Raw genomic sequence first — 26,764 nt, 5'->3', positions numbered from 1 at the left:
GTCGCCATATACATAATCTCTAGGCTCTTTACTCGGACTCCCGATGAGTTCTGCATGCTAAAATGTCCCGAGTTCTGAATACCCAGGTCGACGTTGAGGGAGCCTTCAACGGTTATGTAACGCCTAACGAAGACTACTTTGATCGAGGCGGTTCCCAGCCCGTTACGTCGCTGTCGAATCGGGATCATCGAGAAAAGAGATCGCCCCCGATTCCTCTTCACCCTCGTCACCTTCCACCCAACGTCGACAGCCTCGACAGAATGATCTCCAATGCTAGGAAGTCGAGAGGCAGCAAAAAGGTTGGGATTCGAGATCGAATATGTTGCTATCAATGGACTTGGTTCACGATGGTACGTTCCTGATATTGGTTCTCAGCTAGGAACCTATCCCTTCTAGGCTGCTTACACTGCTAACAACACCCTGGACGTTCAGACTATGGTAAGCTAAGCTATCAAACACACCCGTACCCGCGCGGGTCTTCTTGGATCTTGTCTCTCGGTTTCGCATATGCTCAACTTCGTGTCGACGCAGGCAACAGGCGGTGTCTCCAACGTCCTCTACTCCATATGGACTCCTTACCGGGCCGACTGGCTCTGGTACATTGGCCTGGTCTTCTTCTTCTTCAACATATGTCTCTTCATCATGAACTGCGTCCTGATTACGATGAGATTCGTCATGGTCCCGGGAAGTTTCCTGCATTCGTTCCTAGACCAAACGGAATCTCTTTTTATCCCGGCCGTGGTAAGATCAAGATCCATTCATAAGACTGCTTTGTTGGCGTAGAGCTCACGTATCCCCTTTTGAATAGGTAGTGTCGTAAGTTGAACGTAATCGTATAGTTCTTTCATGTGCTTACCGACCACGGAGGTAGTACGGCCACCATCTTGATTAATATCTGCGAATACGGAATTCCGATGACTGGCCCCTGGTTGCAGCGCGTCATGGAATGGCTGTTCTGGATATATATCATTTTCAGCGTAGTGGCGAGCACAGGAATGTACTTGGTCCTGTGGTCCACTCAGTGAGTGAGCTCCCTTGGATTTTTGAATATCCCTAATGTATGACTTGGTCTATAGGGCTTTTCCTATACATACGATGACGCCTGTTTGGGTCTTTCCTGGATATCCGGTACGTATGACATTGCATTCGCATACCGCTCAGGCGTTTAACGTGTTACCAGCTTCTCCTGTCCGCACCATTTGCTAGTATGCTCATAGCAGCAAGCACGGCCGTTTCGGATATCCCGCCAGCCGACGGGTTAGCCATTGCGATGTGCGCAATAGCAGTGCAAGGAACTGGGTTTCTCATTAGTTTCATGATATGCGCTGCGTTTCTCTATCGATTGATGACCCAGAAGTTACCAGGCGATACGCAGCGGCCAAGTGTTGTGAGTTCTGATGAATAATCTCTTCCGTGGAAGAGTGACACTAATGTGACAAAGTTTATTTCTATCGGCCCTAGTGGCTTTACAGTGGCAGGACTAGGTACGATTTCTTATGTTTTCCTTTGCTTCGCTGTGCATAGATGATTTACGAAAAAATGAAAAGAAAAAAACTCTCAGGCTAATAGATGAGAGATAGTCTCCCTTGGCCAGCAAGCTCAAATCGTCATCCCGGACAACTTTCAAGGCTCGACCCACAGCGTTGTTATTCTGCGACTGCTCTCGACTATCATCGGTCTATGGATTTGGGGCCTTAGTATCTGGTTTTTCCTAGTGTCGGTCGGCTCGCTTACGAAGTATGTACGCCCTGATCGCAAGATGCCTTTCCAAATGACCTGGTGGTCCTTCGTTTTCCCTAATACGGCTCTCGTGACTGCGACCTTAGCACTAGCTACCGCCCTCGGCAGTCCAGGACTTCGCATCGCCGGCTGTGTAATGGCTGCCGTTTTGATCGTCGTCTGGATTCTTGTGTTCACTACCATGATACGCTGTCTCTGGAACAGGAAGCTGTTGTGGCCGAAGGACCTAGAGAGTGAGTAGGTGAGGGGACGAGTTACGAAGAAATAGTAGAGGAAGCGGGAATATCTGATTATATCACATAATATTCCTGTTGGACACGACCTTTTTTACAGCATCTAGTTATAGTTTTGGCGAATATACCCTTTTTTAATAAACTGTGGAGTACCAATAACTCATGCCTAGAACTTGATGTGATAGACTATGAAGATATATCCAATAGTAGATTCCTATTTCTAGTACATAAACGTTTATCTGTCAGAGCGAGGAGTGAAATGAGCGCAAAATATGAATCCCACCAATCTCTGCATAGTGCGTTATGACCGTAGCTTAACCATATAGGCAGGCTAGCTAGTCAACCTCTTCAATCTTAGGTCTCGCCCTCGGCTCCAGGGAAGGCAAACTTGGAGCAGCCCCTATATCCAAACCAGCTAACCGCGTCAACGCCGAAGTATTCGGACCACCCGGAACCTCTGCGGCAGGAGGTACCAAAGTTCTCAACTGCCAATTATGTAGGCTCTCTACGACATCTCGCGCGTGCTGCTGCACCAATCCATCGGTGTCCGTCTGAGCTACATATTCCAGCACGCGCGCAATATCCTGCCGGCTTGAGTCGGTTAACCCGAAGCCGAGGCGCCTGCCGCTCTCGCGTGCGTCCGCGAGAGACCGTACGAAGTGCAAGATGAGTATGATAGCAGCTCGACGAAGTATACCAGTCTCCGGGCCCGATTCGAGGGTCAGAACGTTGAGACACAAGTCAACAGATGCCTCAACGAGAGGCGCACCCAAACCGGCAATGTTAGTCTCGATAGCAACCGAGAACACGGATAGAGCCGAGGCGCGCATGCGCACATCCTCGGCGCCGCGCTTGCTCTCCCATCCCGATATAATCTGTGCTATCAACTCGCTGCGCGCTTTTTCGTCCTCCGTCTGATCGTCTTCGAGTTCGCTGAGGTCGGGTACCTCACCCTGCCAAGCATCCTGAGCCGCCTTATTCTTCAGCTGTTTGAGCCGTTCCTCGCGGTCTTGTTTTGCCTTTGTTTTGGGACGTTGAGCGCGCCGCCCTGCAATCGCGAGGAGCGCTTCGCCTACTTGCCGTGCTGTCTCGCCCGAGAAAGTCTCACCAAGGCGCTGGACTACTTGGAGTAATGCCTCGCCAAACCGCAAACGAGCGTCAGTGGTTTCCAATTCGTTCGCGTCTACATAGTGCTCCAGGATCTCCTTTGTGGTTGAGCGAGGGTGTCTATTGGAAAGCTGGGTAAATAGTTTTATCACGGTCAAATTAACGTAGTCGTCGTCTTCATTTAGGAGCGACGAGAGAAGGACCAGAGTGGCCTGGACATCGAGAATAGGGCTGCCAGCTCGTATCAAGCCGGACAGTAAGTTCAGACCCTCCGTGCGCACCGGCGGGGGCGAGTCTGCTTGCGTGATGTAGGATATGGCTAAGTTGTATGTCTTGCGATCTTCTACTTGGCGATCCGTGGGCGCCGTCATCCGTTCGGACGGATCTTCTATGGCATCTCGGTACTTGAGGAGGAGGGAAAGGTTTCGGGCCGTCTGCGAAACATCTTCCGCTTGCAGTTGGCTTATCTTTTCGAGGGAACCCTCTATAGAAGCGAGAACATCACTGCGTACATTTGCTTTCTGGAAACCGGGGGCTGTGACTACGAGATTCAACAGGCTGAGCGCTACAGGCGTAGCGTCATCGTTGGCTGCAGCTGATGAACTTTCAGACTCTCTCAATATTTGGCTAACGAGTTCGAGCATTTGTTTCCAGCTCGAGACTAGTCGGTCGGATAGTTTCTCCATCATTTTCTGGAGTACTTTCGCTTCGATGAGTTGTACTGTGGGGTCTTTTTCTTTCCCAGCCTCTGGGATCAATTTGATCTCCTGCGTAGATTCCCTTGACTCGAGCGAATCCTGCAATAGTCTAAGAAATAGTGTCGATATATCTGAGTCAGTCCCGACCGATTGCAAAAGATCTAGAAAAGCTTCTGATTTCGATTCTAAGAGGCCCAGGTTCAACTCGAGATTTGCGTTATTTGTGCTTTCCCGTAGACTCTTTATCTGGACATTAGAGTCCCCGACTTTATCAAAAGTCCACCGAGGGTTAGATGCGTCAGTACTGCCACTTGTGAGGAGGTCGCGAAGAAGCGCCTGAAACTTTTCCGGTGAGCCCGAAATCTTTAGATATATGTTTAGGAGTGTGCTTGTGGGGCGTCTATATTGCTCGTCGAACTCCTTGCTCGCTGGCGGCCACGAGGATAATGCCCAGAGCTGAAGCATTAACGGAGCAAGCAATCTCTTTGTCAAGCCGGGATTTGGATGCGAATCTAGTAGAGAAGACAAGCGTTTCAGCGCGGTACGCAAATCCTCCGCTTCAACAAGGATAACTTCTTTGCGTAAGTCAACAACCTCATCAGCGCTGGCGCTGAGCGCTAGAGACTCTTCCGTAAGCTTCTCGGATGATAGGGTAGGATTAATCTTGGCGAGCATCGGTTCCGCAAACGCTTTCCATCCGGGCGTTCCTAAAGACTAGCATTAGCGGAATACAACTGTAAAAGGGGCTTCCCTCGCCGAATCGTACCAGGAGCCCCAAATTGCCTTCTCCCTAATACACCGAAACCTATCACATAGGCGGCTGCCTTCGCAAGGTCTGCACCGTCTTTCCCATCAAGAAGTGCCAAGAGCTGGGGGGCGATGCCGGGAAACCACTGCTCCGGTGGAACGGTATTAGGAGGCGTAGACAATAGACTGGAGGCGAGCTTTAGGGCTTCCATAGTGATATTGGCGCCTTGTTTCTGAGGTGCGGCCGCCTCGGATGCTCTGACAGTGCTCGAAGGATGGACGGAGAAGACGAATTCTAGGGTAGCCCGAACGCCATCAGCCCGCTGGGGGAGCAAGGTGAGTATATCCATCAGATGGACTCGAACCCATGACGGAACTCGATCGGGCTGGGTCAACTTGCTCAGAGCAGACATGAGAGCCATAGTATTGGACCTAGGACTGTTCAGAGGAAGGAAAATAAGAAATAATAAGTTGGCATCGATTTTTACCTACCTGGATAAGACTGAGCTAAGTTCCTGCTGGCCTTCTGAGCGAGATGACCCGTCGCTTTGGGAGTTAAATGCTTTTAAAGAAGCCTTCTCGATGAGAGATTCGAGCGTAGTTTTTTGGCCGTCCATGATGGCGGGATAAGATAGCAATTTACAGAATCTTTTTTTCTTTTCTTTTCTTTCTTTTGAACAATCAGGTAGAGAGGCGTAGATTTTTATGAATTAGGTTATTTCTAAAAATGAATTATGATTCCAGCATGTCTACTTAGTCATGAATGGCCAGGTAACATTATCCTATGGTTCAGGTAGTTTCAATTCTGAAAGGTGTTTTATGTATAAGCGATCTATGTTCGTATGATTTCTAAATGAATGAGAGGCCAAAAAAAAATTGAGAAAAAAATAAGGTATCTCGTCTGCTCATATGGGATATCATACATGTACGGTAATTAGATGTTGTATTGGCTTTCCAATTAGTGGACTTCGCCCACCAAAACTCAGTACCTAATACCCATTGCTTTAGGTACGTAGCCCGGTAAGCAGCAACTCGTACGTAACCTAAACCGCATAGCGGGGTCAAATGACATAGGAGGTAGGTACCAAGGTACAGTAGGTATTGCATTGTACCTAAGAGGTAACCTAGTACAGGTATCTTAGGTACTTAACCCACCTGTAATTAGAATTTAGCATGCCTAATGCTGCGACGCGTACTATGTAGGACGCGGGTCTTTTTTAAAAACCGTCGCGTCTCACACTTTACTATGTATTTACTTTATTCACTTTCTTTTACCTGCACCAATCATCATTGTACTCCTACAGCACCCATTACCAACTTCTCTATCCTTTGTCGGAGACAAGTTTACTGTCGATATCCATCCGAGATACGGACTTGTATCGTTTTCATCGCATTCTATCTCCCTCGAGTTTTAGCTCTTTCGCTCGTATCTTCTCCCTGGTGGACAAGATCGGGTCCATACAAACCTCGCATGACGCCTCCTACACAGTCCTCCGATTCCCATTTTCCGCAAGGAATGTCTTCGCGACCCCTCAGTCGAACCCAACACACCTCGTATGACACGTCGCTGCTCGGGGTCTGGACCTGATGAGCATTGCTGCGTGAGGATCGTCGTGCGAAGGTAGTCAGTTCCACCTGGCTAACGGATCGACTGCTAGGGAATGGTGTCTCGGAACTTAACCCTAACTACCCCATGGTTCTAAGTATTGCGCTTATTCCTGTCTATGTTCTGCTTTATAAGCTTCACGTTGTGCCTCCGCAGCCTTATCCTGCTGAAAAGTAGGTTTGGCTGATAGAGGACTTCGGGAGGTGGAAGGGCGGTATTAGATGCTCCAGTCACCTTCGAGTGCGCAAAGTGCCTGAGCTATGAGTCATTTCGTTAAGAACTCCTGGCCCGGAGTCGCTCGTCAGCTCTGCGCCGCTGGAATTTATACTCTGGTCTATATCACCGTGCTGGCAATGCTTGTGCGGCTAGATACGATGGAAGATGTGTTTCCTGAAGGGTTACTGTTGTTAACGGGATTTGGTCTTGGCTCGATTGGGTCGACTATGTGCCGCTGAGGATGGCGGGGAAGAACGTGACGCGAGCTACACACAGTCGAAACTCGGGGATACTTTCATCTCTTCGTCGCTGGTATTGTTCGCCGGAATCACCTCCGCTGCCGTCTCTTGACCAAGCTTGGTGAGCGACGGCCACGCGGCTGCAACAGAAAGTCTCCTCGGGCTCTTCGACGCCTCTACCGCCGTGTCATATGCTCTGAGTACCCTGTCTCCTCTGGTCACAGTCTTGTTTATCTGCAGTGGTCTAGGCAGAGCCTGACTCTATTCAAACCTTCACAAATTCATCTACTCCATCTGCTCTAGTCCTACCCAGCTTCCAGCACCACATCTCAGCAGCAGCTATCGATGTGTTCTTCCCAAGGTGAGACCAGGCGCATTAACCTCTTCTCGTGGGTCTTGCCCCACGATGCTAGTGGACACCAGATCTACTTATCGGCTGCTCTCGTGGCGGCTTATGAGTATTCCTCGCCCCTACCAAATGGATTGGGCAGAGATGACAGTGCGGCTTTTATGGATGTCTTTTGGTCGTACGGAAATGCCCCCCTTGTTGCTCTTCGAAGCTCGTCGGGGAGGAATCAAAAACTAGTCCGCGTTGGCAATGCGTTCAACAGAAAGAGATAATCTCGAGATCGAGGTTGATGCGAGAACTTGATACACTCCGCCGGTTTCAACAGCAAACTTCATCGATGATGACATGGGAGAGAATGGGAAGTAGGTTCTATAGGACTGTTGTGAGCCACACGATTTGCGACCCGTCGGATGCCATTCTCTACAAAGACAGAACCGGGACCCAGCTCGTGTTGGAGTCAAAGCTTAGCGCTTGTCCGGCCTGATCGATGAAGCGAGTGGTGTTGATATGGGGAGTCTCGTGCAAGATTTTTTGGACGTGGGTAAGGACAGGCCAATAGGGAGGGTAGTCCTAGGTTGCCCTCTACTCGTTGAGTGGAGGGCAGCCCCCTATTTTGTTGGGGATAAGTCTCGTCAATATCCCGAATTATTCGTATTATTTACTAACATCAAGCAGGTCATATGCTCGAGCTTCCGTTACAGATTCACAACCAGCTTTTCTTTCGATTTATTCAGCCCTAGAAATGAAGTTTGCCGGGGCATGACCTGGGTTTATCTGGTAAAGTATTACCATACCCTACGTAGACGGAAAGTCTATTGAATTGGGGAAGCGTTAGAAACTTCCGTATGCATATATCAAAGCTGGCATTTTACCTAGTCCATTCAGAATGTGACTGCCTCTCCGTGACTGGAAGGGTTCAAATAGTACGTCTATTAGAAGTTAGACGCACATTTGTTTTAGCTGAGAGATATCGTAAGTTCATATTTCTCATTTCTCATGTCCCTTGGAGGTAATCTTCCAAATCGGGCAGCTATTCCAATCTTCGGACCTATTGATTGGATAGACTTGAACGAGTAAAGTCCCAGCCTGGTCGCGCCGCAAGTGGAAAGTCGGCGAAACAGAGCTTTGCAGTGAATACCTTGTTCGGCTTGTTATACAGTCTTTGACAGGTAGCGGTCCCTCCTGACACCTGAGGGTATTTGTTCGAATTGGATTAGGAGGTAGGTAGGTAGGTAGGTATATTATTCACCCTATTGGGATTGTTCGATAGGTCGATAGCTTGTTGAGGATTGGAGAGTTTTAATATACGAATTTTAACTACTGCCTGCTGCACATTTTTATTCTTAATATCCTGAAGATTCTCACCTCGCAATATACAATTATTGATGTTATTTCCTTCGCGCGTACAGCCAATGCTGATCCGCTAAGTAGTTCGCCGGAAACCGGCACTGTCCTTACGTGTCTGAGCCCTTGGTTATGTGCCGATCAAATTCACCCATTCCAAGGAGTGTAGTAATCGCGGGGCTGTGTCAACGTATCAAGATCTGTATCTATATCGACGTCGACATCGACAATAATTAAAATAAAAATTAGCCTGGAAGCAGTTTTCCCAGGCTCTCTTCTCGATCCAATGCCTTTATGCTCGGACGGTGATCTATTTCATTCATTATGGCAAGTAGCGAAAAGAGATTATGGTCTTCGCGATTCTCCTTCATACGCACCAAGAGAGTTATTTTCAGTTTGACCTTACTAGTTATTACATCCGTTGTTTTGATAGGTGCGCACTCCTATTTACCTTCTATCCAAGGGTATCTCAGTCTCTCTAACGTCTTACTATGTTAGCTCTCGGTACTACGCACATACTTCGGCCCAAGACAAATCCTAGCGATGATAGTCAGCGACCGAGTGACATTAACATCACGGCGGACGGCATCACAACCGCACCGGGCGATTGGAAGCCGCATAACTCAAGTACTATTGCCGAAGGCACACCTTTGCGTATCATGTCGCTCGGCGCTTCGCTAGTTCGAGGCGAGTTCTCGACTGGCGATGTTGGCTTTCGCAAGACGATGCGCGAAGAATTGATTGATATCGGTGCTGTCGTCAACATGGTTGGCTCTCAGCGCTTTGGGGACATGCTCGATAACGATCTCGAAGCCTACGGCGGTAATCGCATCAGCCAAATTCACGAGCATGCTACGCACATTGTACCCGAGCTGCAGCCCAACCTATTCCTCATCCAAGTGGGAACGAATAATGTCCTGCAGAATCGAGACATTGACAAGGCTGGTGCGCACATGGAAGACTTTATCAACTACTTATTAAGGGCGTCAACGCGATCTACCGTCATATTCAGCACCTGTCTAACAAACACAGTTCCTAATTGCGAGCCCAAGATCCTCGATGTTAATAAACAGTACCGAGATCTCATCAAGAAATTTGCCTCGAAGCCTGTCTTATTAGCTGAAATGCATCCTAGTGAAGGCTTCCCTGACCGGCCCCAGGCCATCGACATCGGGCCGGATGGTACGCACCCGACGGACTACGGGTATAGTCTCATGGGACATATCTTTACTAAGAGTATTCAGGAGGCAGATAAGAAAGGCTATCTCCGATGGCCGGTCGAAGACGGGCTCGAGAAAGATGGTGATGCGGGACGAGCTGAAGAGACTACAACAACCTCTGCAACAACTGAAACCAGTTCAACACGCGCCGCGACGGCCGCAGAGGTCTGAATAACACAACTAGCCTAAAGTACGTAATTTCATATATAGGTCGGTCTAGTGTCGATCAATCTACGCCTCACTACATGCGCTCAAATCGGCGCACATTTATGAGTTGAGTCGAGTTTGACCGGAACATACCGTAATTTTGTGGTTGCAGATACAGGTAATGCTCGATTTAGAGATGGAGCTTGAAAAGACGCACCAATTCCGCAACTCGAATCGGCTACGCATGCCTCTGTAACGTGGCTAGAGACGACCGAAATCATGACGTTGGGTTGATGAGAAAGGGACAAGGATCTTGAAACTTAGCTCTTAGCCCGCGTAAACCAACCATAAAGTAGGGCTGGACTTCTCTGCGACTGTCTTCGATTATGATAGGTATTGTAGTTTCACAACGCCAATCATTAAGATCATAAGTATCTGCGATCCTCTTTAACATGTACAGCCGTTCTACCCGAACTGAATTCATACCTAGGTACCTACCTAAGGCATTTATTGGCTATCGTGATAACAGAAATGTTTACATATATGGTTATCTGGTATGTAAATCACATATACATAGGTAGTAAACGGGCGCTTATACGAACCTCGGTCTTCCGTGGACCCCCAGGCCGTCTCAGACTTCGTCGAAACAACCAGAGTTACAGCACTCTTATCCTTATCAACTATGGTAATGTATTGTAGGGCTTACACGAGTATCCATATAGTTTCAACTACTCGTAGTCCCATAAAACCACGGTCCCGTACTAATCTCCATGGTTTACGAATCTCTTTATCGCATTCTATCACTTTGATTATCACCGGGAAACAGTTACTTTCCACCGTGCAGATCACAATGGAATCTCAAAAGGCCAAATAAGCAAGTATAAGGGGTGTGGACGACAGCGATGACTCGAGGTCAAGCACCGTAATCCACGGCTCTCTGAATGGTAATGAAAATGAGTGGCACGAAGTAGAATTGAGTAGGCCGACAACATGAGCAGGAAGAATACGAAGATTTGTTGCCAGCTTCAAACCGGCGAGATGGTTCATTGATTTTTAATTATACTAATTGGCCCCAGATGGAAGTTCAATTCGGTTGCTTCCCAGGCTAGTAGCTATGGCGCCTGTCAAATGTCAAATGCAACAAACATTAGTTTCTCAGAGAATCACGACGATTAAGAGAGATGAATCATACGCACCTGATCATACAGCAGAGTTCTTTACCGATGAGGTTTTACAGAGATGGAACGATCTTATGCCAAGTAAGGATTCGCGAGAATTTTCTCGTTTCGAAGTTAATATACTAACTATCAGGTAAAGGGTATGGGTTTTCTATGGGTGAACGATACGTAAAAGCATCACGATCTTCCAAAGCCCATCGAGTGGTCAGATAAGACCGGCTCATGACATCAGTTACCCATCAATTGCATTGTCTGGTAAAATTTCCCATCCCTCACCTTCTCGTTCCTGTGAGAGCCCGGCCAGCCAAATCTAACCGTTTATCAATAGTTTGCCATCATCCAGACATACTTGGACTTAACCTCCGGTCATGAGATACCAGACGACTACCACTGGCATATGATCCATTGCTTTGACTATCTGAGGCAAGCCATCATGTGCAGCTCTGACGTAGCCCTAGAAGGCCCTGAGACAACATTCACGGACCCATAATGGAGTGCCGACGGTTAGGACTCCAAGCATTGTAGGTTTCAACTGTTTTCATTATCCTATAACTAACCTAATTGTTTCAGATACTAATTGGAAAAGAGTATGCCGGGATTGGAACGACGTCAAGTCATACCTGGAGAGCGTACGATCGTATGATGACTGACTGCCATGCATATCAAAACTTGTAGAGGCACGTTGTATATAGTTATTCAAAAATTCTAAAATGATACAAAAGAACACATGAATCAATTTTTCTGCTCACATAAGCTACCTATACAACACTCTCATGCTCGTATGAAGCTCTAAACGAAATAATTGAACTTATTTCGGACATATATATCCATGTATTCCGCAAACTCTCCCTTCGCCCGCTTCTCCTCTTCAAGAGCAAGCATCTCAGCTTCCTTACTCTTGTGTTCCTGTTCTCGAGCAGCCTCCTCGGGATAACAGATCGGGCAAGTCTCGTTGATAACAGGGGAAATTGGATGACCACTCTTCGTCATGATGCTGTTAGTAATTCGTGCAGGATGATAGCCTGAGCCCTGCAAACCCAGCTTCGCGGTCAAACACTTAATCACCACGGATTTGGTGTGCCGACTATGCACCGGGTTCTTGCACCTTTTGTAGTCTTCTACAATACTCTCGCACATGTTGACTGGTCTCGAATACTAGCAGGCAGATAAGACTTTTAGGCACAACCCACACGATAGGTTAACAGCAGGTAGGTAGTGTTGGTAGTTCGTGTAGAGAGCTGAACTAGTATGTTGGGTATGAACTGAAGAATCTTCTGATGGCTGTAGGAACTACTTCGAACCTACGATGCCGGCGCAGAAGTCGTTATAAAATACCGGGCTTCTTTAACAATGGTCCTGATAATTGACAAAGACATTGTACCTATATTATCACGTTTTGCTTTATAAGGTATTGTTTTAACTTAGCTGGCATTGAATGGAATTTAGCTATAACAGTAAGACGCTTTGCATGCTTCTTAGATTTACCATCTTTTCTTTCTAGTTATCTTTGTCACGAGCTTCTACTGCTCGGGACCTGAACCTAGCAAGATGTAGAACTTAAGCTGATTCATCCATTTTACGACAAATCCAAGATTCGCAATTCGGCATATCAATGGAGTATTTTATTCCTCCCACCCAAAGATGTACGTTGCAATAAAATGATACCCAGCACATCTGTCGATTTCAATCCCCTCTCACCTGGACGTTGATGGATAGGTAGGCACATGCACACCCAATTTGTGTTTAAGCTTAATGTGCCCAACCAATAAAATATTATAAGGTTCCATGATATTTCTTACCTTTAATATTTATAGTAACATTTAAGCTTGAATGATACCTAATACCTACCTCGAGGTTACTATGTTAGGTAGTTCTCCTAAGATGTAAGTACATAAGTGGCTTAAAAGCAACCGTGCGCAAGAAATTTGAAGACATGGAATTTTAGCCCCTGAGTTATATCATCATACATCATACCTACCTGTACCTAAGGTTAGGTACATGAGGTACCTAAGTGTATGCGGCCAAGAATTCGATGTACAATAATAGGTACCTTTAAGAAAGTACCTCGTAGCAGCCACAATTATCCCTTACTTATTCGATAGAAAGTACCTACCTAGGTACTACATTACAGCGTCAGTACCTATCATAAGGACGGGAGGTATTCCCTATAAGGTGTATGGCATAATTTCGACATACCTTGTACTTAATTATAGGTACTTAAACCTTATGTTAAGCACTTGGGTACTCAAGTACCTAGGTGGATAAGCGGGTAGGTACAGTTACTGTAAGGTGCTGTAACTTGTAAGCCGCTAAATTGCCGCTAGTAAGGGACGGCAGGTACGGCAGGTACAATACCGCTAACGCGTTCCTCGGGCCATGCGCCACAATAGAGACGCGGAATTTTGGCCGATCTAGACGTCAAAGAATTTCTGGCCTGAACCCTGAAATAACTAAAACTAAACTAATAACCTCAACTTATCAACGAAACCGAATAATAATTTCGAAATTATAGATTTCCTCGCCGTTGTTCCTCATCTGAGGAATCCATATATCAGAATATTTTATCAATTCATAGTTCCAAGCCTACGATCTGATCTGGCGTTACGAATCCCGTGCCGCTTTGTTGCCTTTTGCCTTTTGCCGGTTCTGCCCTATCAGACCAGACCAGATCTAATCTGACCTGAATCTGACCTGACTTAACTTTTCCGTGCATTGCCCTGCCTCCCTTTCCTCTCTGTTCTCTCCGGGTGTGACTGTGCGAGGGAAAAAGACAACAGGAACGCAGGGGGAGACGTTCGAGCGAAGATGCAATGTCGTATCCACCGGCCAAGCGACAGCGATCCAACACGTCGCGAGATTCCGTTAACGGCAACCCGCAGACTACAGCTCCCGCCCTGCGACATCACCAAATCAGTCCGGGTATCAGCCTGTACTCGCCAACGGGCTACGAGAATGGCGGTTATTCGCTCCAACCTACCGCACGTCAGACCGTCGCCTACAACCCCTACTCTTCCGGCGCGGTGACGAATTCGGCCGGCGGATATGGCGGAGCGTACCAGGCATCATCCGCAGGCTACGGTGCCGGTCCGTACAGCCCTCAGCAGCAAGCTAACACCTTTGTCGCACACTACTCTCAACCGCCTACGAACGGCCACATGACGTCTCATGCTACACATTTTAATGGAATTCGGAACGGGGCCTTCGCTGAGACACAGGCACAAGCACAAGCACAAGCACAGACGCAGACGCTCTTACAAGGACAATCACCGCAGACGGCGACGGGTGGAACATATTCGCCAGTACCTACGAATCACCATATTACGAATTATAATCAGCAACAGCGTACCAACCCCTCGGCGTCCACGATACCGCAACATCTATCACAGTACGGCGAGCCGTATACTTCCCAACCCACTGCGCATGCCACGTCGTATCATGCCAGTACTAATTCTTACTCGGACGCTTCTACGTTGAATTCGCATTTTAGCCCGGCACATCTGCAAAGTCCAGCTCACCTCGCAAGCCCGGCTCCTCTATCGACATCCGCGACCCAAAATGGAAATGGACATACGCCCGAAGATTTGATGCAGGAGGATGACGACGAGGAAGAGGATGCACAGGGCGAGATGGCGGACGAATCGACAGATGTAAGGAGCAAGCAGGAAACATTAATGACTGGTCTATATAAGGGCCATAGATTGCTAACGCCCGCCTTATAGGTCTACACGAATCCCGATCCGCCGAACGGGTCCATGTCATCCATACCGTCAGTTCCTACCCCGCCGATCGATGCGGTATCAAGAGGTGGTCAACGGGTAAAGAAATGCTCCTGTAAGACGGGTCGCGGAGATAAAAAGGCCTGCGTGTTCTGTGTCTGCAGTAAGCATGGACTTGGTTGCACGTCTACGTGCTCGTGCGGCGATGCGTGCGCGAACCCCTTTGCGGATCTGACGCAGTTTTTCGGCCCGTTGTCAACGTTTCCGAAACCATGTGGTGCCAATGCGTGCTTCGCTACCTGGCTCTGCAACCAACCGAACGTCGAGGAACTAGACGCGGAGCTTATAATAGATATACTGTTGTACGATGACACGTCGTGGGCGAATATTAAGGAATACGAGGAGCCCTTTAGGAAGTGGGAAGACAGTTGGAAACGGACTCGAGGGGGAAAAAGAAAGAAGAGCCGTGAGGAGCGAGAGCGCCTAGAATTTGAGTTGCTCCGCGGCGCGTTAGGCAACTGTAACCAGAACGATTTCTACGGTTACTGGTATAGTTTCTGTCGAGGCGGCTGGGTAGCTACGGACCTCTGGGACCATTGTCAGGAGTGTCGCATCTGCAAGCCCAGCGCAGAATGGCACTGCGATAAACATAATCGCTGTACCTCGGATCGCGTCTGCCCTGATTGCGCATCAACCGCACCGTACCCGAACATGATGGCTTCGTACCCGGATCCTGGTAGTTAGTTCGACCCCTTTTGTATGTAAAAGGGGTGCCTTGTTTCCTTGATCTTTATCAACATTTTGGAGGGATGGAAATCGGATATAGACAGCGCGCGTTGGGGATACATAACGGTTTTTGCGATTTGCTATAGCTTGCTCGCGTACATCCTGCATTTTTCTTAGCGAAATTGCGTGCGTCGGCAAGGAAGCATATGAGGACTTCGGGCAAAATACAGATCGATCAATTAGGGGTGCGTACCTATGTATAAAGACTAGAGCCAATATTATTAACGTCGAGGGCGCAGCCTGGGACCGAAATCCAGTTAATATTGTCACCATTCAGCTCATCACCGTGCACCTAGCGTTCAGCTCTACGTGGTAAAGATGCTCCTCAAGTTTATGAGTCTGATGAGCAATGGAATTTGAGTTGAATACCTGAGCTTTTGCATGCTACTAACTGCTCGTTATTTAGAAAACCCTACCGGCTTATATCTCCCGTCTTCAACAAACTTTCCACGACGATTGCCTTTCTCGATACGCAGTCTACGCATACGCTTGTCAGGGAGGTAGCTTAGAGTCCAAATAGTTACCTATTGGACTGAGCCTTGCGAGAAGCATGAAGCCTTACTCGCCAAAGGTACGGAAATACGGCAAGAAACCAAACAATTATGCTTCCCTAGGGATTTGGTCGTGCCAAGTTTGATCAATTCACTTTAAGCCCTCTAGTGACATATTTACCTCCTGATGTATCTAAGGTAGGTGTTCATATTAATGCGTCTATTCTATCACGATTAAATTCTTTAATCTTGTGGACACCCTCACCCCCGATATCACACCGAATTTCGGCAACTTAGCATTGCCTCTACGTCAAAGCGTAAAGAGCAATATCACTCGGGGTAGCACTCTGTGAATTGGTTAAGATGCTAATCAATTTTGGGCTGATGATATGCAAATCTACCCTGATCAATTACCCGGCGGATGGAAATTTGAGGACACGGGTAACAAGTGAGAGATAAAATGCGGTACAGTCCGGCCAACACGTACCCAATCCGTCCAGGTGTCTAGAAAAGGGACAAATGAACCGAAGATTTGCAAAGCCTGGTATACGGTACCGTCTAGATCTACAACCCATGCCATAATGTGCTTCTCTCGCAAGGGTATGAGGTAAGTATATATCTTGGACAAGTACCTAACCTAAGGCCAAGGCCAAAGCTTGGGGATGTGGAGCTTAAGAATGGCTGGACGTGCTTCCTATCTGTTATAGATGACGCACATGCATGCCCCAAGATCTTGTCTGCTCCTGTGTCTATATAGTTGGTTTAGGAAAAAGAAAAAGAAAAAAAGAGAGAGAGAGAGAGACCAGGTATACCGAATCCAAAGATGGTTCAACATGGCAGGGGTATTTTAAGTGCAGGTAAGAAATGCGACATCAGTCGAATCCTGCCGATACAAAATATTTACTCGGCTTACCTAGATTTTCACAATCCTACCCAACAGATAATATCTTATGTGCGCCGTGAGAAAATCTTTCGGCTGAACCACTGCGACGGGTCGCTTCGTAGGCCGACTTGCCAGCCACGTTTCGGCTGTACTTGTTGGTCCGCTTGCATTATTCGAGGGCCAATAAGGACAAGCTCTATAATAAAGGTTGGCCTTCGTCCTAATTTAAAAGGGTATGGCCTAGCGTTTCGTGATGCACTATATATGAGAAGAGGGATTTTACACAAATAACAGCGAGGTGCCCAGGGAAATATACCTTGTACTTGATACCATTCGATACTTACATATCTCTCTTTCTCGATGTACTCAGATTGATAATAGATTACCTACCTCCTAGGTAGGTAGCTACCTAAGGTAAGCAAGTGAGTATATGTTATATGTGAGTAGAAATCCAAGCTGAAAACGCGTCTGAATATCCACCTAGGGAATGAGGCCTATATGTAATGCCTCTTCACGTGGGTAAATTGGTAACCCCACACGACTTGTATCTCATGAAGTAATAATAGCGCGAACAAGTACACACACTTCTACCTATATAGGTAGATGGCTAGGAACCAACAACGCACCTAAGATCTTAAGAATTGATGCCTTAAGTGGCCTCTTAAGATGTATGGCGAAGTAACGAGGGGCCAAATATCAACCAACACTCAAGCTAAAAAGTAGGGAAAAGCATACCTGAGATGAATCTCTGCTACATATGTTCCTATTCTTGTCGTTCTCGCAATGTAAACCCTGCTTGTTCAATATTCTTCATTCTAATGTTTGGTTCATCGAGAGGCTAGTCTATCCTATTCATTATTCACAAACAGTTCATAGATACCTAGGTAGTATCAAGGCCTGGTGGCTCATAAGCCGACCCAACCTGGAGCCTCACAGATATGAATGACTTGCAGATCAAGCACAAGCCATCCGAATCGCCACTTTTGCGTTTTCCCTGCGAGCTTGTTGTGCATACCGCGTCATACCTGTCCGCTGACGACTTGTTCAGCCTACGTCTGACGTGCCGTTGCGTCGAGTCGTTCTTATTCGAAACCTTCTCGGTTGAATTCTTTTCCGATAGACGTTTTATGGTCAATGAATGGTGAGTATAAATGTTATATGGCCTTATATAAATCCGTGCCAGTATAGCTTCTCTAACATTGCCATTGGTTATACATATAGTACGTATTCTACCTATGGTTATAGGATAATCTGGCGTATAATATCCGGAGGAAGTAAAATATACTATAACCCTGCCTTTTATTTCTCATTGACTCTGAAAAGTTAAGAATTTCCATGTTTTATCGTACACCTTACTAAAAGCTCTTGGCATATACAGATAGCCTGCAATGTCTGCTGAATATATCGAAGCATCCTTATCTGTCAAAGCGCTTGTCAAATCTAACTATTGGGCTTGATCGATTGTATAGCAGCGAGGCCTTGTCAAGACCTGAGGATAGAGTCGTGAATACTGATAATCCCCGGGTCAAGGAAGGAATCGAACCTTACAAGCTCGAGGAACTTGCGGCAGAACAGAACTGGCTAGTTAGCAGCGGACGGCTACAGCTACTACTAGGCGAAGCTCTTGACAATTTGGCAAATGTGGTGGAACTTAGCTTGCGGGATACCAACGCCGGTAGACGGCACTGTCGTCCTGGATTACGCGAGCAACTTGTCAGCTACGGATCTGCCGAAGTCCACCGACGCACGGGCGTAGATTTGCTTAGCAATGGGCTGCATCTTCACTCACAAGATCAGTTTGCCGACATGGTATTCTCAGCTACTTTATTGGCTGTTGCGAGGAGCGGGAAGCGACCCGAAACCATTAATGTGATCATACAGAGAAATGATATGGGGCTATCTAGCTCGGCTTTTATGTTCCCAAGATCTCTTTTAAGCACCTTAAGACCTGCTTTAGAAAATCTACGATCTCTCAACCTCTCCGTGAGCTTCACTTACATACCACTGGGCAGCTTTGCGCAAGGATCTCGGGGCTTCCTGCCGTGGCAACCACACTACCTGTTCTCGCTGCTTGAGGAGACACCCAACCTAGTCAGGCTTAGGGTGGTCTCCAAGGGACAAAGCTTCCTGCCGGGTGGTGAAATACAACGGCTTGCTTGGCTAATAGACTCCTCATCCGGGAAGCAAGCTGAGAAGCCTGCAGGGACGCATATATACGGTGACCTGCCCCCAAGCCTTGGTCGTATAAACCTCTCTCAAGGGTTCAAAGCCTTAAAGGACCTGGAACTGAAAAATATGATTGCGCCAAGTAATTCGCTCACTAAGATTATCCTACACCTTTCTGCTTCCCTACGGAAACTATGCTTGTGCGTAATAGGAGTGAAGGTATCCCCAGAAGACGACGAACTTGATAATGACCCTGGTTGTCCTAATGCCTGGTCTTCCATATTCCGAGAGATGTCTACATATTCCAGCTTGGAGAATCTGCAGGTTGGCTTTCTGGGTCATCAAACTGAGAACTGTACGAGAAACGAGAATATACACCAGGTTGTTTTCCTGAGGTCGGAAATTGGTACGCAATCAGCTTCTCATAGTGGACTTTTCGAGACTTGGTCATACTCGGGCAGTACCACGTCTATGAAGAGTTTCTTGCTAGAGCTTGCAGACAAGACAATTATCATATGTACAAGGTGCAGACAGAGAAATCAGAGATATCGTTCTCCCGAAGAAGTTTTTGGGAGGTAATTGAGAAAAGGATGACATGAACAGTCCTCCCTATGATATAGATGTTAACTCTAATTTTACCTGTTGAACACCGGAGAATCTAATTACCTAGAGTTATTTGACCTAACGTAACCAGGCCCATGCGCTTATACGAACAAGGGTATACCTGTAGGCGCATGGTATCTCGATGAGTTCATCCCTTGTCGTCTATGTCGTCTATGTCATCTGTGGACAACATACCTATAGGTACCTTAGGTAGGTACCTAATGATATATCCACCTAACCTTACTTATGGCCTGGTACGCATACTGTGTAGATAAGTATCAGTAAAATTTGTGTGCTGTTAATACAAAACGGTGTTGATAGGTAATTGAAAAGAATATTGTTGGATAGCTTCAAGATAACAGCTATGCTTATCTTCCAACTGGACATATATCGGCGGCTTAGCTACAACTCCTTACTGTAGATCGGCAGGGGTTCAGATAACCGTTGTTCCCCTTTTTCGGTTCTGAGAATGTGAATGGCTGCCAATACAAAGGAATCCCGCGCTTCTGCGTCAGTATGCGTGCGGGGAGATAAGCATAAAACATGATTTGCCGTATTATAAGTATCAGGGAGCTTTTTATAGATATGTATGTGCATTTGACTAACCACTCTTTTCTGTTCACCTTTCTTGATCATCCTTTTTTTTTTGGGAGACTCGGAAGAAGGTAGACACATCCTTATGATTGATATCGGGTTTTTATTGACGTTGACACTGCTGTAAACTTAATGAGCCCAATATGGCTCTATCAGCAGTTTCGAACCATGTCGATGTCGACGAGTCCCTAATCCCGGGGACGGTCCAACTCGTCGATCTAGAACATAATATCGCTACGCGACACGCTAGAAACCAGAGGGATATTGTGCTCGTGCCGACACCATCCGCGGACGCCGATGACCCCTTAAACTGGGCTCCCCGACGCAAGTATCTAGCCCTAGCTTGCGCTCTCCTATATACCTGGTTTAACGGCATGGCGCTGTCGATTGTCTATTCAGTGCTCGTGCCTCTCTCCACGGCCCTATCCGTAAGCGAAGGGGACCTCAACGCCGGGACCGGTTATATGTTCTTACTCTTAGGTTGGGGCTTGCTCTTCTGGCAGCCATTCGCGCTGCAGTTCGGAAAGCGGCTGACGTACTTGGTCTCGCTTCTCGCGCTTACGGCCGTCACGGTATGGGGACCCTATGCGCGCGGCAACAGCCAGTGGATTGCGAATCGTGTTTTAACGGGCTTCTTCGCAGCGCCTATCGAGGCGCTGCCTGAGACAACCATTGCAGACCTCTTCTTCGCCCACGAGCGGGCGACTTACTTGGGCTGGTACGCATTCATGCTGGCTGGTAGTAACTTTTTCGCTCCTGTGATTTGTGGGTTCATCAACGATGGTGTCGGCTATCGGTGGGTTTTCTACTTCCAGGCTATATTCTGCGGCGCTACTTGGCTGTTCCTTTTCTTCTTCATGGAAGAAACGAATTACGACCGGCACACCGTCGGTATTGTCGCCGAGTCTAGCCATGGAGTACCCGAGTCGGACCTGAGTGAGGAGAAAGGCAAGGAAACCCCGGCGGATCCGCCTGACCCCATCGGACGAGTGCCTTCTCCAGATGGCCGGCCGTCAGCCGAGACGAAGACATTCTGGCAGAGATTGTCCGTCGTGGATAAGCCGCGGCCGTTCATGATGCACTACCGTGCTTGGCAATCTCTCAAGCTTCTGTCGTGGCCCGTCGTTTTCTATTCGGGATTTAGCTACGGGACCTACCTCATCTACTTCAATATTCTCAACGCAACGAGTTCCATCATCCTGGGTGGCCCACCCTATAATTTTCGACCGTCTCTTGTCGGGCTTAGTTACCTTTCTTGCATGGTAGGAGTTTCCGCCGCGGCGGCTTTCACAGGTGTCTTCTCGGATCGTTTCGTCATCCGATTAGCGCGCAGAAACAATGGCGTCTCGGAGCCAGAGCACCGACTCTGGCTCTTCTCCGTATCGACGATAATAATTCCGGCATCGCTTATTCTCTGGGGTGTTGGGGCGGCTTTCCAAGTGCATTGGTTCGCTCTTATCGTCGCGATGGGTACCACAGCATTCGCCAACACGATGGGCGTTACACTTAGTGTTTCGTACTTGATCGACACGTATAGGGATATTTCGGGCGATGCGCTCACCACGTGTATTCTTATCCGTAACACGATGAGCTTTGCTATCGGGTATGGAATTACGCCCTGGCTTGACAACTTAGGATACCAGAATTGCTTCATTAGTCTGGCTTTCATTGGGTTAGCCATCTGCTGTGTCTTTCTAGTCATGATTAAGTGGGGTAAGAAGTTTAGAGAAGCAAAACGTCTTGATTATTGGCGTGAGGTGAGGAAGAGAATCGAGCTTGGGTTAGTTCACTGAGAGAGTCTTATCAAGAACCTCATGTTTTAAATACCAAGATATTTAGTTCCAATAATTAGCTTTGAAACCATTATCATCAGCTACTCAGCATTGCGTCGAAGAGTTACTGCCTAACCCTAAACTCGTTATTATTCCTACAAATTTCTTAGCTCAAGTTAGAAACTTTGTAGGAAAAGCTCTATATTTAAAGCGTTAACCTAACAAATTCTTTTTTTTTTTTAAAAAAAAAAGAAGAAAGCATTATGTACAAGGTGTAATATTAAATAAATCGTAATATTTTATATAACTTAATTAAAATACGTTCGTTTCTTATTAAAAAACATGTAAAAAATGTAAAAAGAATTAATTATACGTAATCGTATAATAATTCTAAGGCTGTAGGTTCGAAGCTCACAGCTGTTACGAATCTTGGGGCCCGCGGCCCAAGATTAGGCCATGCGCCCTGCGCATGGGCCACCTTGAGAAGTGGGAAGGACCTCCCTGTCACGTGGCACCCTCAGGAGCGTAGTCTTGCGTAGCTACGCACCACTACGCTGAGGCTCTGAGCGTAACTATGTGTAGCTACGCGCTACTACGCCTATACTGACGATTTTCTATATAGATAGCTTCGTATTTCCACTACGTAGAATCGTCAGTAGTCAATCTAAGTCATTCCTGAAGCTTACCAAGTATCACATACACTTGAATCACGATATCAACTCTGTTACCTTCAAACCAAGCCTCAACCTTGTGACAACAGCTAGTAAATTTTTATTCTTTTACAAAATACCCTCACATATAAAATGATTCCACATGTAAAATGATTTTATATGTGGAATGCTTTTGATTATTTCCAACGATTATTATAGGTGGAGGCTTTTAGGGGGGGTTTTGGAATGATTCCACAAACCCACTATCTGCCAGTATGGTATGTACTCATTGCATATAAAAGTCGCTTGCTCATATCCCACATCCTCAATATCTACTTTATCATGAAACGATATCTTCAGCGGCAGCTTCGGCCACCGTCGACTCCTCGACCCCTGTTGCCTCCTCCTCCAACTCCGGTAACGTGGTCGGGATTGATTCTTCGAGAGGAATATCATCTGCTGCAACGGATGGTGTAGCCTCTGGTGAAACATCGGTGGCGGGTATTTTGACGGTTTCGGTCGCCGTCTCTACTTCCGTCTCAGTAACTGTATGCAAGACTCGAATTACTTTCCTCTCCGTCACAGTTTCGGTTTGTTCTGACTGAAGTGCCATGTACACAAATTGGTTGTAGGCGCCCCCAAATATGTTGCATGGTTCATAAACAGTGGACACGCTCGTAGCCGCAGCGATTCTTACTTGGGATGTCGTGGACTCGGTTGCAACTTTTACAGCTTGGCCATAAGGTATTGGGGCTGCATCGGTTTCTGTTTCGACTTGAATTGTCTCTTGCTCAGGCTCTTCGGCCACGGGCTTTTCGTAACCCACAGCCAGGGTGGATTCGCTAGCATGCAGATCTTCTAGGGAAGTGGTTTCTAGGTTTCCTTCATAGTCCGGCTCAACCGCTGTAGGCTCCGGCTGTGCCGCCGCCGTATAGTGACCAGATGTCATACTTGTAGGCTCTTGAGACAAGATAGACTCTACTTCGGATTTATTTTGCTCGTCTTCTACCGATGCTGCCTCCATGGGTCTAGAAACCGGCGCATCTTGGCGCTGCATTGCTTCAGACCACTCTTGATCAGGCGTAACTACTACAGTATCGGCCAATGATGCCTGCTGTTGAGATGTCATGGAAGGTTCAACACAAATCGACGACGTCGCGAGGGAGTCGGTGGAGGAATATTTTATTTGAACGGTGGGGAGCTGTGGCGTGTTGATCCCCTGGGCACGACGCACGATCGGGGCGTCTCTCATTCGGTGAATCACGGGCTCGTAGACGGGCTCGGCCGGGGTGGGAGCGTTGCGGAAAGCGAGAATAAGTACAAAAAGACTGAGGGTAAAAATGGCGACATTCCTGCGATCTTCAATCAATACCCTCACAGACTGGAGCAGAAGCTCGGGCAACGAAGCATTCTGGTAGGTAGCCTGGTGAGGGTTTCCCGACTTGTAGGTCCTATCGGGTTGCGAGGGCGGAGAGGAGGATGGTTGTGGGATATGCGATCCCTGGTCTGGATGAACTGACGGCTCCCGAGATTGTTGCGGCGGCGAGTGTCCGTAGATTTCGCGTAGCCGTTCTTCATCTTGCCGACGACGCTCCTCAGTAGAAACCGGTGTGCCAACACGCGAAAGCTCTGGCTGAGGCGAGGAGGCTCTGAATCGAAAGTTTGCACCCTCTTGTTCCCTCCGGTTCTGATCTCCGAGATGGTGCGCACCATCTTTTTGAATTCCAGCGTCTTGTCGAGCAGCAGCGAGACGGACTAGCTCTTCTTGTAAAATGGGCTCTACGATAGGTTCCAACTCAACATCCACACGCTCCATCTCTTTCCAGCAAGCTTCCCAGGCGCCTGCTCTCATCAGCCCGTTGCTAGCATAAACCTTGACTCGGAAGATCTTGCCCGAACCGAGAGAGTCGCCGCGAATCTCGCTCTTGCAAGTGTCACACCAGTGACGTTTATCTCCAGCGCGAGATCGTTGGGAACTCCACTCATCTTCGCTCTCTTCGTCTTCAGTCAGACTTGATTCGTTAGCAGGGCCAAGGTAATGCCCGCATTCCAAGATCCGAGCCCGTCGGCGGAAGGGTAGCTCCAACGCTTCAAGTAGGCGCTCCTCAAGAACCTCATAGTCATTCTGAGGATGGCCCAACAATATACCTCTCTCGATAACAGTATCACCAATTCGGTCTTGTAGAAGCCTCCAGGATTCTTGGAGAGTTTTTAGCTGCTCGCTAACATCATTCGTATCGAGATTGTTAAGCAGGTTGCCCCATGCCCACCTTAGCGGCAATAATGTGACGTGGAGTAGGACGAGAGGTGCCTCTTTGCGTCCCTTAAAACGTGGCGGAGTAGACATCCTCTTTGGAGAATATTGTGCAGAAGCGGTGGGGGTCCCTAAACGAGAAACGGTAGGGAATTGCTTTTTTGCTGACCGAGGGGAGCCGAGGACCGAAGAGGACGGTGAGGACATCTGCGTCGCCCGTACGTCAGAAGAGGTTCGAAATGGCGGACGCGGTGTTCCTCTTACAGTTGGAATGAAACCTCCCTTCTCATATTCCCGGTCATATTGCGAAAAGTCCGAGATTCGAGGCGACCGAGTAGTGGTAGTCCTGTTATCAAAGTCCTTATATGCCTTATCGGACTCGGAAACGGCATCGTACGACCCTAAAGAACTTCGTGGGCTCTTATCGCTAAATACGTCTTCATCAGTAGCCTCGTGGTGGGAACTAGCATCACCAGCGTCGTCAGCGCGAACATGAGAATCGGCATATTCGGGGTCCCCAAGGTATGAATCATCTGCCTGGGCTGGGTCGTGAGTGTCATCTGTCCCGTCACTCAATACCGAGCTGTCCTCAATGTCTTCATGTCTATCTTCGCTTTCAAATTTAGCTCTTTCAGATGCTTCGGCCCTGCCTGAATATTCACCATCCATCTCCGCGTGGTTGGTTTCTACGCTAGGCCGGACTTCCGACTCTTCGTTATGACTAGATGTCATCTTCGTCCCATTCCTTTGCCTGCCAATGACAGCCGACTTCTTGTGTTGATCAGAAGCGACCTCCGCCTGATTTATCTCTTTATTGTTATTCTGTTTGCTGTTTACGTTGAGTTTTGAGGGATGGACCTCGTCCACCGGCGTGCTTTGGCAAGATTGGTCGACGTAGATTCTTGAAATTGTGGTTTGTATTTGGTCGACGAATTTAATAAACCGAGAAATGATGAGGGACAGAACCCAATGTTCTTAGTTAAGAATATGTCTTTGGGCTTGTTTTGGTGCGTGCGTTGCGTTGGCAATTAAATGTCGATATGGAGAAAATGGTTGGGCAAGATGGAAAAAGGATGCGGGCCGCTAAGTGTCGTTTTCCTATGTTGTTGACATGGGTTGCCTAGTCAACGCAAACCACCAAAGCCTTGACAATTCATTGACCCGCCCAATGACGGATCAGATCACAATTCGGCACAATTGGTTTCAATAAAAACAAAATTGTTAACCGTTACAATATCGCCTCTTAGGATGTGACAAAGGAAAAGGAAAAGGATGTGAAGCTCTTACTAATTTTATTGTGCATTCAAAAAAGCCGCAGATATCCAAGTTAATATTTCTTGCCTCCCTATAGGTACCTTTGTATGAGGTAAGGTATCGTATCAATTCAAAACTTCCACTTGTTACTTTATAAAGGCTGACATTGACGTCATTAGTTGTAAACGACCCAACTTCCAATTACCTACCTCAACTACTAGGATAGAGGTACACGACGGCCCAAAGGCAGCTTTTACCGTACCAAAGCTACAGTAAATGGTCGTGCAAATGAATGTGCCTTGCTTCTGCACAATTGAAGGTTTACAATCGCAATTGATGCCGTTTTATTAGATGATTACCTACGTCTATTCAATGCTATTGTGTCTGTGAGGATGGAACGAATCATAAAGGGTTCATGATGGCAATACCATAAGGCAGGTAGTCAGGTAGGTACTCTTCTTCAGCCCACTCCATCTGTCGGCTACATCTTTTATTGAATCGATGCAGTCCAATTTGATATTCGACAGCGGACACAGGGTTAGCAGGGTCTTGGAGGAGGCGAGACGTGTGACCAATCCGTCATCGCCCCCCGGTCCGTCAAGGGCCCAAGGCACGAACGCCGTCATCTATACTCTCTACATCTAATAACTCAAGGGCTTGAGTGGTGGGCCTTCTTCGCCGGTATGGATCGTCCTTCGAATGCCAGATTCCTTGGCGATATCGTAGACCTCTTTCCGCAGTGGTGGCGGGGACGGAGACTCAGAGGAGTCC

General features: G+C 47.5%; 8 protein-coding genes across 8 annotated transcripts; 6 read left to right on the top strand and 2 right to left on the bottom strand.

Annotated features, from left to right (window-relative positions):
• Window positions 1-62: 62 nt before the first annotated feature.
• Window positions 63-1,981, top strand: F4812DRAFT_455119 (voltage-dependent anion channel-domain-containing protein; the record flags this gene model as incomplete). The annotated part of the gene is made up of 8 exons (XM_047936770.1): window positions 63-350; window positions 433-438; window positions 532-741; window positions 840-1,021; window positions 1,077-1,128; window positions 1,181-1,387; window positions 1,442-1,484; window positions 1,581-1,981. The coding sequence occupies 8 exons, from the start codon at window positions 63-65 to the stop codon at window positions 1,979-1,981; spliced, it is 1,389 nt and encodes a 462-aa protein (XP_047793323.1).
• A 134-nt stretch (window positions 1,982-2,115) lies between these two features.
• F4812DRAFT_162575 (uncharacterized protein) lies at window positions 2,116-5,258 on the bottom strand. Its single transcript, XM_047929841.1, has 3 exons — window positions 5,018-5,258; window positions 4,545-4,957; window positions 2,116-4,485 (listed from the first exon to the last, which is right to left on the bottom strand). The coding sequence occupies exons 1-3, from the start codon at window positions 5,140-5,142 to the stop codon at window positions 2,309-2,311; spliced, it is 2,715 nt and encodes a 904-aa protein (XP_047793322.1). The 5' UTR covers window positions 5,143-5,258; the 3' UTR covers window positions 2,116-2,308.
• A 3,150-nt stretch (window positions 5,259-8,408) lies between these two features.
• On the top strand, window positions 8,409-9,884 carry F4812DRAFT_162506 (carbohydrate esterase family 3 protein). Its single transcript, XM_047929840.1, has 2 exons — window positions 8,409-8,712; window positions 8,778-9,884. Exons 1-2 carry the CDS (start codon window positions 8,604-8,606, stop codon window positions 9,668-9,670), a joined length of 1,002 nt encoding a protein of 333 aa, XP_047793321.1. The 5' UTR covers window positions 8,409-8,603; the 3' UTR covers window positions 9,671-9,884.
• Window positions 9,885-10,760: 876 nt separating this feature from the next.
• F4812DRAFT_455116 (uncharacterized protein) lies at window positions 10,761-11,314 on the top strand (the record flags this gene model as incomplete). Its single annotated transcript, XM_047936769.1, has 3 exons — window positions 10,761-10,905; window positions 10,964-11,028; window positions 11,153-11,314. The coding sequence occupies 3 exons, from the start codon at window positions 10,761-10,763 to the stop codon at window positions 11,312-11,314; spliced, it is 372 nt and encodes a 123-aa protein (XP_047793320.1).
• A 2,171-nt stretch (window positions 11,315-13,485) lies between these two features.
• F4812DRAFT_162379 (uncharacterized protein) lies at window positions 13,486-16,010 on the top strand. The gene is made up of 3 exons (XM_047929839.1): window positions 13,486-14,471; window positions 14,544-15,511; window positions 15,566-16,010. The coding sequence occupies exons 1-2, from the start codon at window positions 13,635-13,637 to the stop codon at window positions 15,282-15,284; spliced, it is 1,578 nt and encodes a 525-aa protein (XP_047793319.1). The 5' UTR covers window positions 13,486-13,634; the 3' UTR covers window positions 15,285-15,511; window positions 15,566-16,010.
• A 991-nt stretch (window positions 16,011-17,001) lies between these two features.
• Window positions 17,002-19,478, top strand: F4812DRAFT_412341 (uncharacterized protein). The gene is made up of 2 exons (XM_047932704.1): window positions 17,002-17,840; window positions 18,079-19,478. Exons 1-2 carry the CDS (start codon window positions 17,639-17,641, stop codon window positions 19,443-19,445), a joined length of 1,569 nt encoding a protein of 522 aa, XP_047793318.1. The 5' UTR covers window positions 17,002-17,638; the 3' UTR covers window positions 19,446-19,478.
• A 525-nt stretch (window positions 19,479-20,003) lies between these two features.
• F4812DRAFT_412328 (MFS general substrate transporter) lies at window positions 20,004-22,176 on the top strand. Its single transcript, XM_047932703.1, has one exon. It carries the CDS (start codon window positions 20,207-20,209, stop codon window positions 21,854-21,856), a length of 1,650 nt encoding a protein of 549 aa, XP_047793317.1. The 5' UTR covers window positions 20,004-20,206; the 3' UTR covers window positions 21,857-22,176.
• A 77-nt stretch (window positions 22,177-22,253) lies between these two features.
• On the bottom strand, window positions 22,254-25,793 carry F4812DRAFT_412326 (uncharacterized protein). The gene is made up of 3 exons (XM_047932702.1): window positions 22,536-25,793; window positions 22,434-22,474; window positions 22,254-22,390 (listed from the first exon to the last, which is right to left on the bottom strand). The coding sequence occupies exon 1, from the start codon at window positions 25,469-25,471 to the stop codon at window positions 22,826-22,828; it is 2,646 nt and encodes an 881-aa protein (XP_047793316.1). The 5' UTR covers window positions 25,472-25,793; the 3' UTR covers window positions 22,254-22,390; window positions 22,434-22,474; window positions 22,536-22,825.
• Window positions 25,794-26,764: the final 971 nt, after the last annotated feature.

This window comes from Daldinia caldariorum (assembly GCF_022478825.1).
Source record: "Daldinia caldariorum strain CBS 122874 unplaced genomic scaffold F4812scaffold_2, whole genome shotgun sequence".
NCBI lineage: Eukaryota > Fungi > Ascomycota > Sordariomycetes > Xylariales > Hypoxylaceae > Daldinia > Daldinia caldariorum.
The sequence above is the reverse complement of the archived record's forward strand: the minus strand, read 5'-3'. Positions and strand labels throughout refer to the sequence as shown.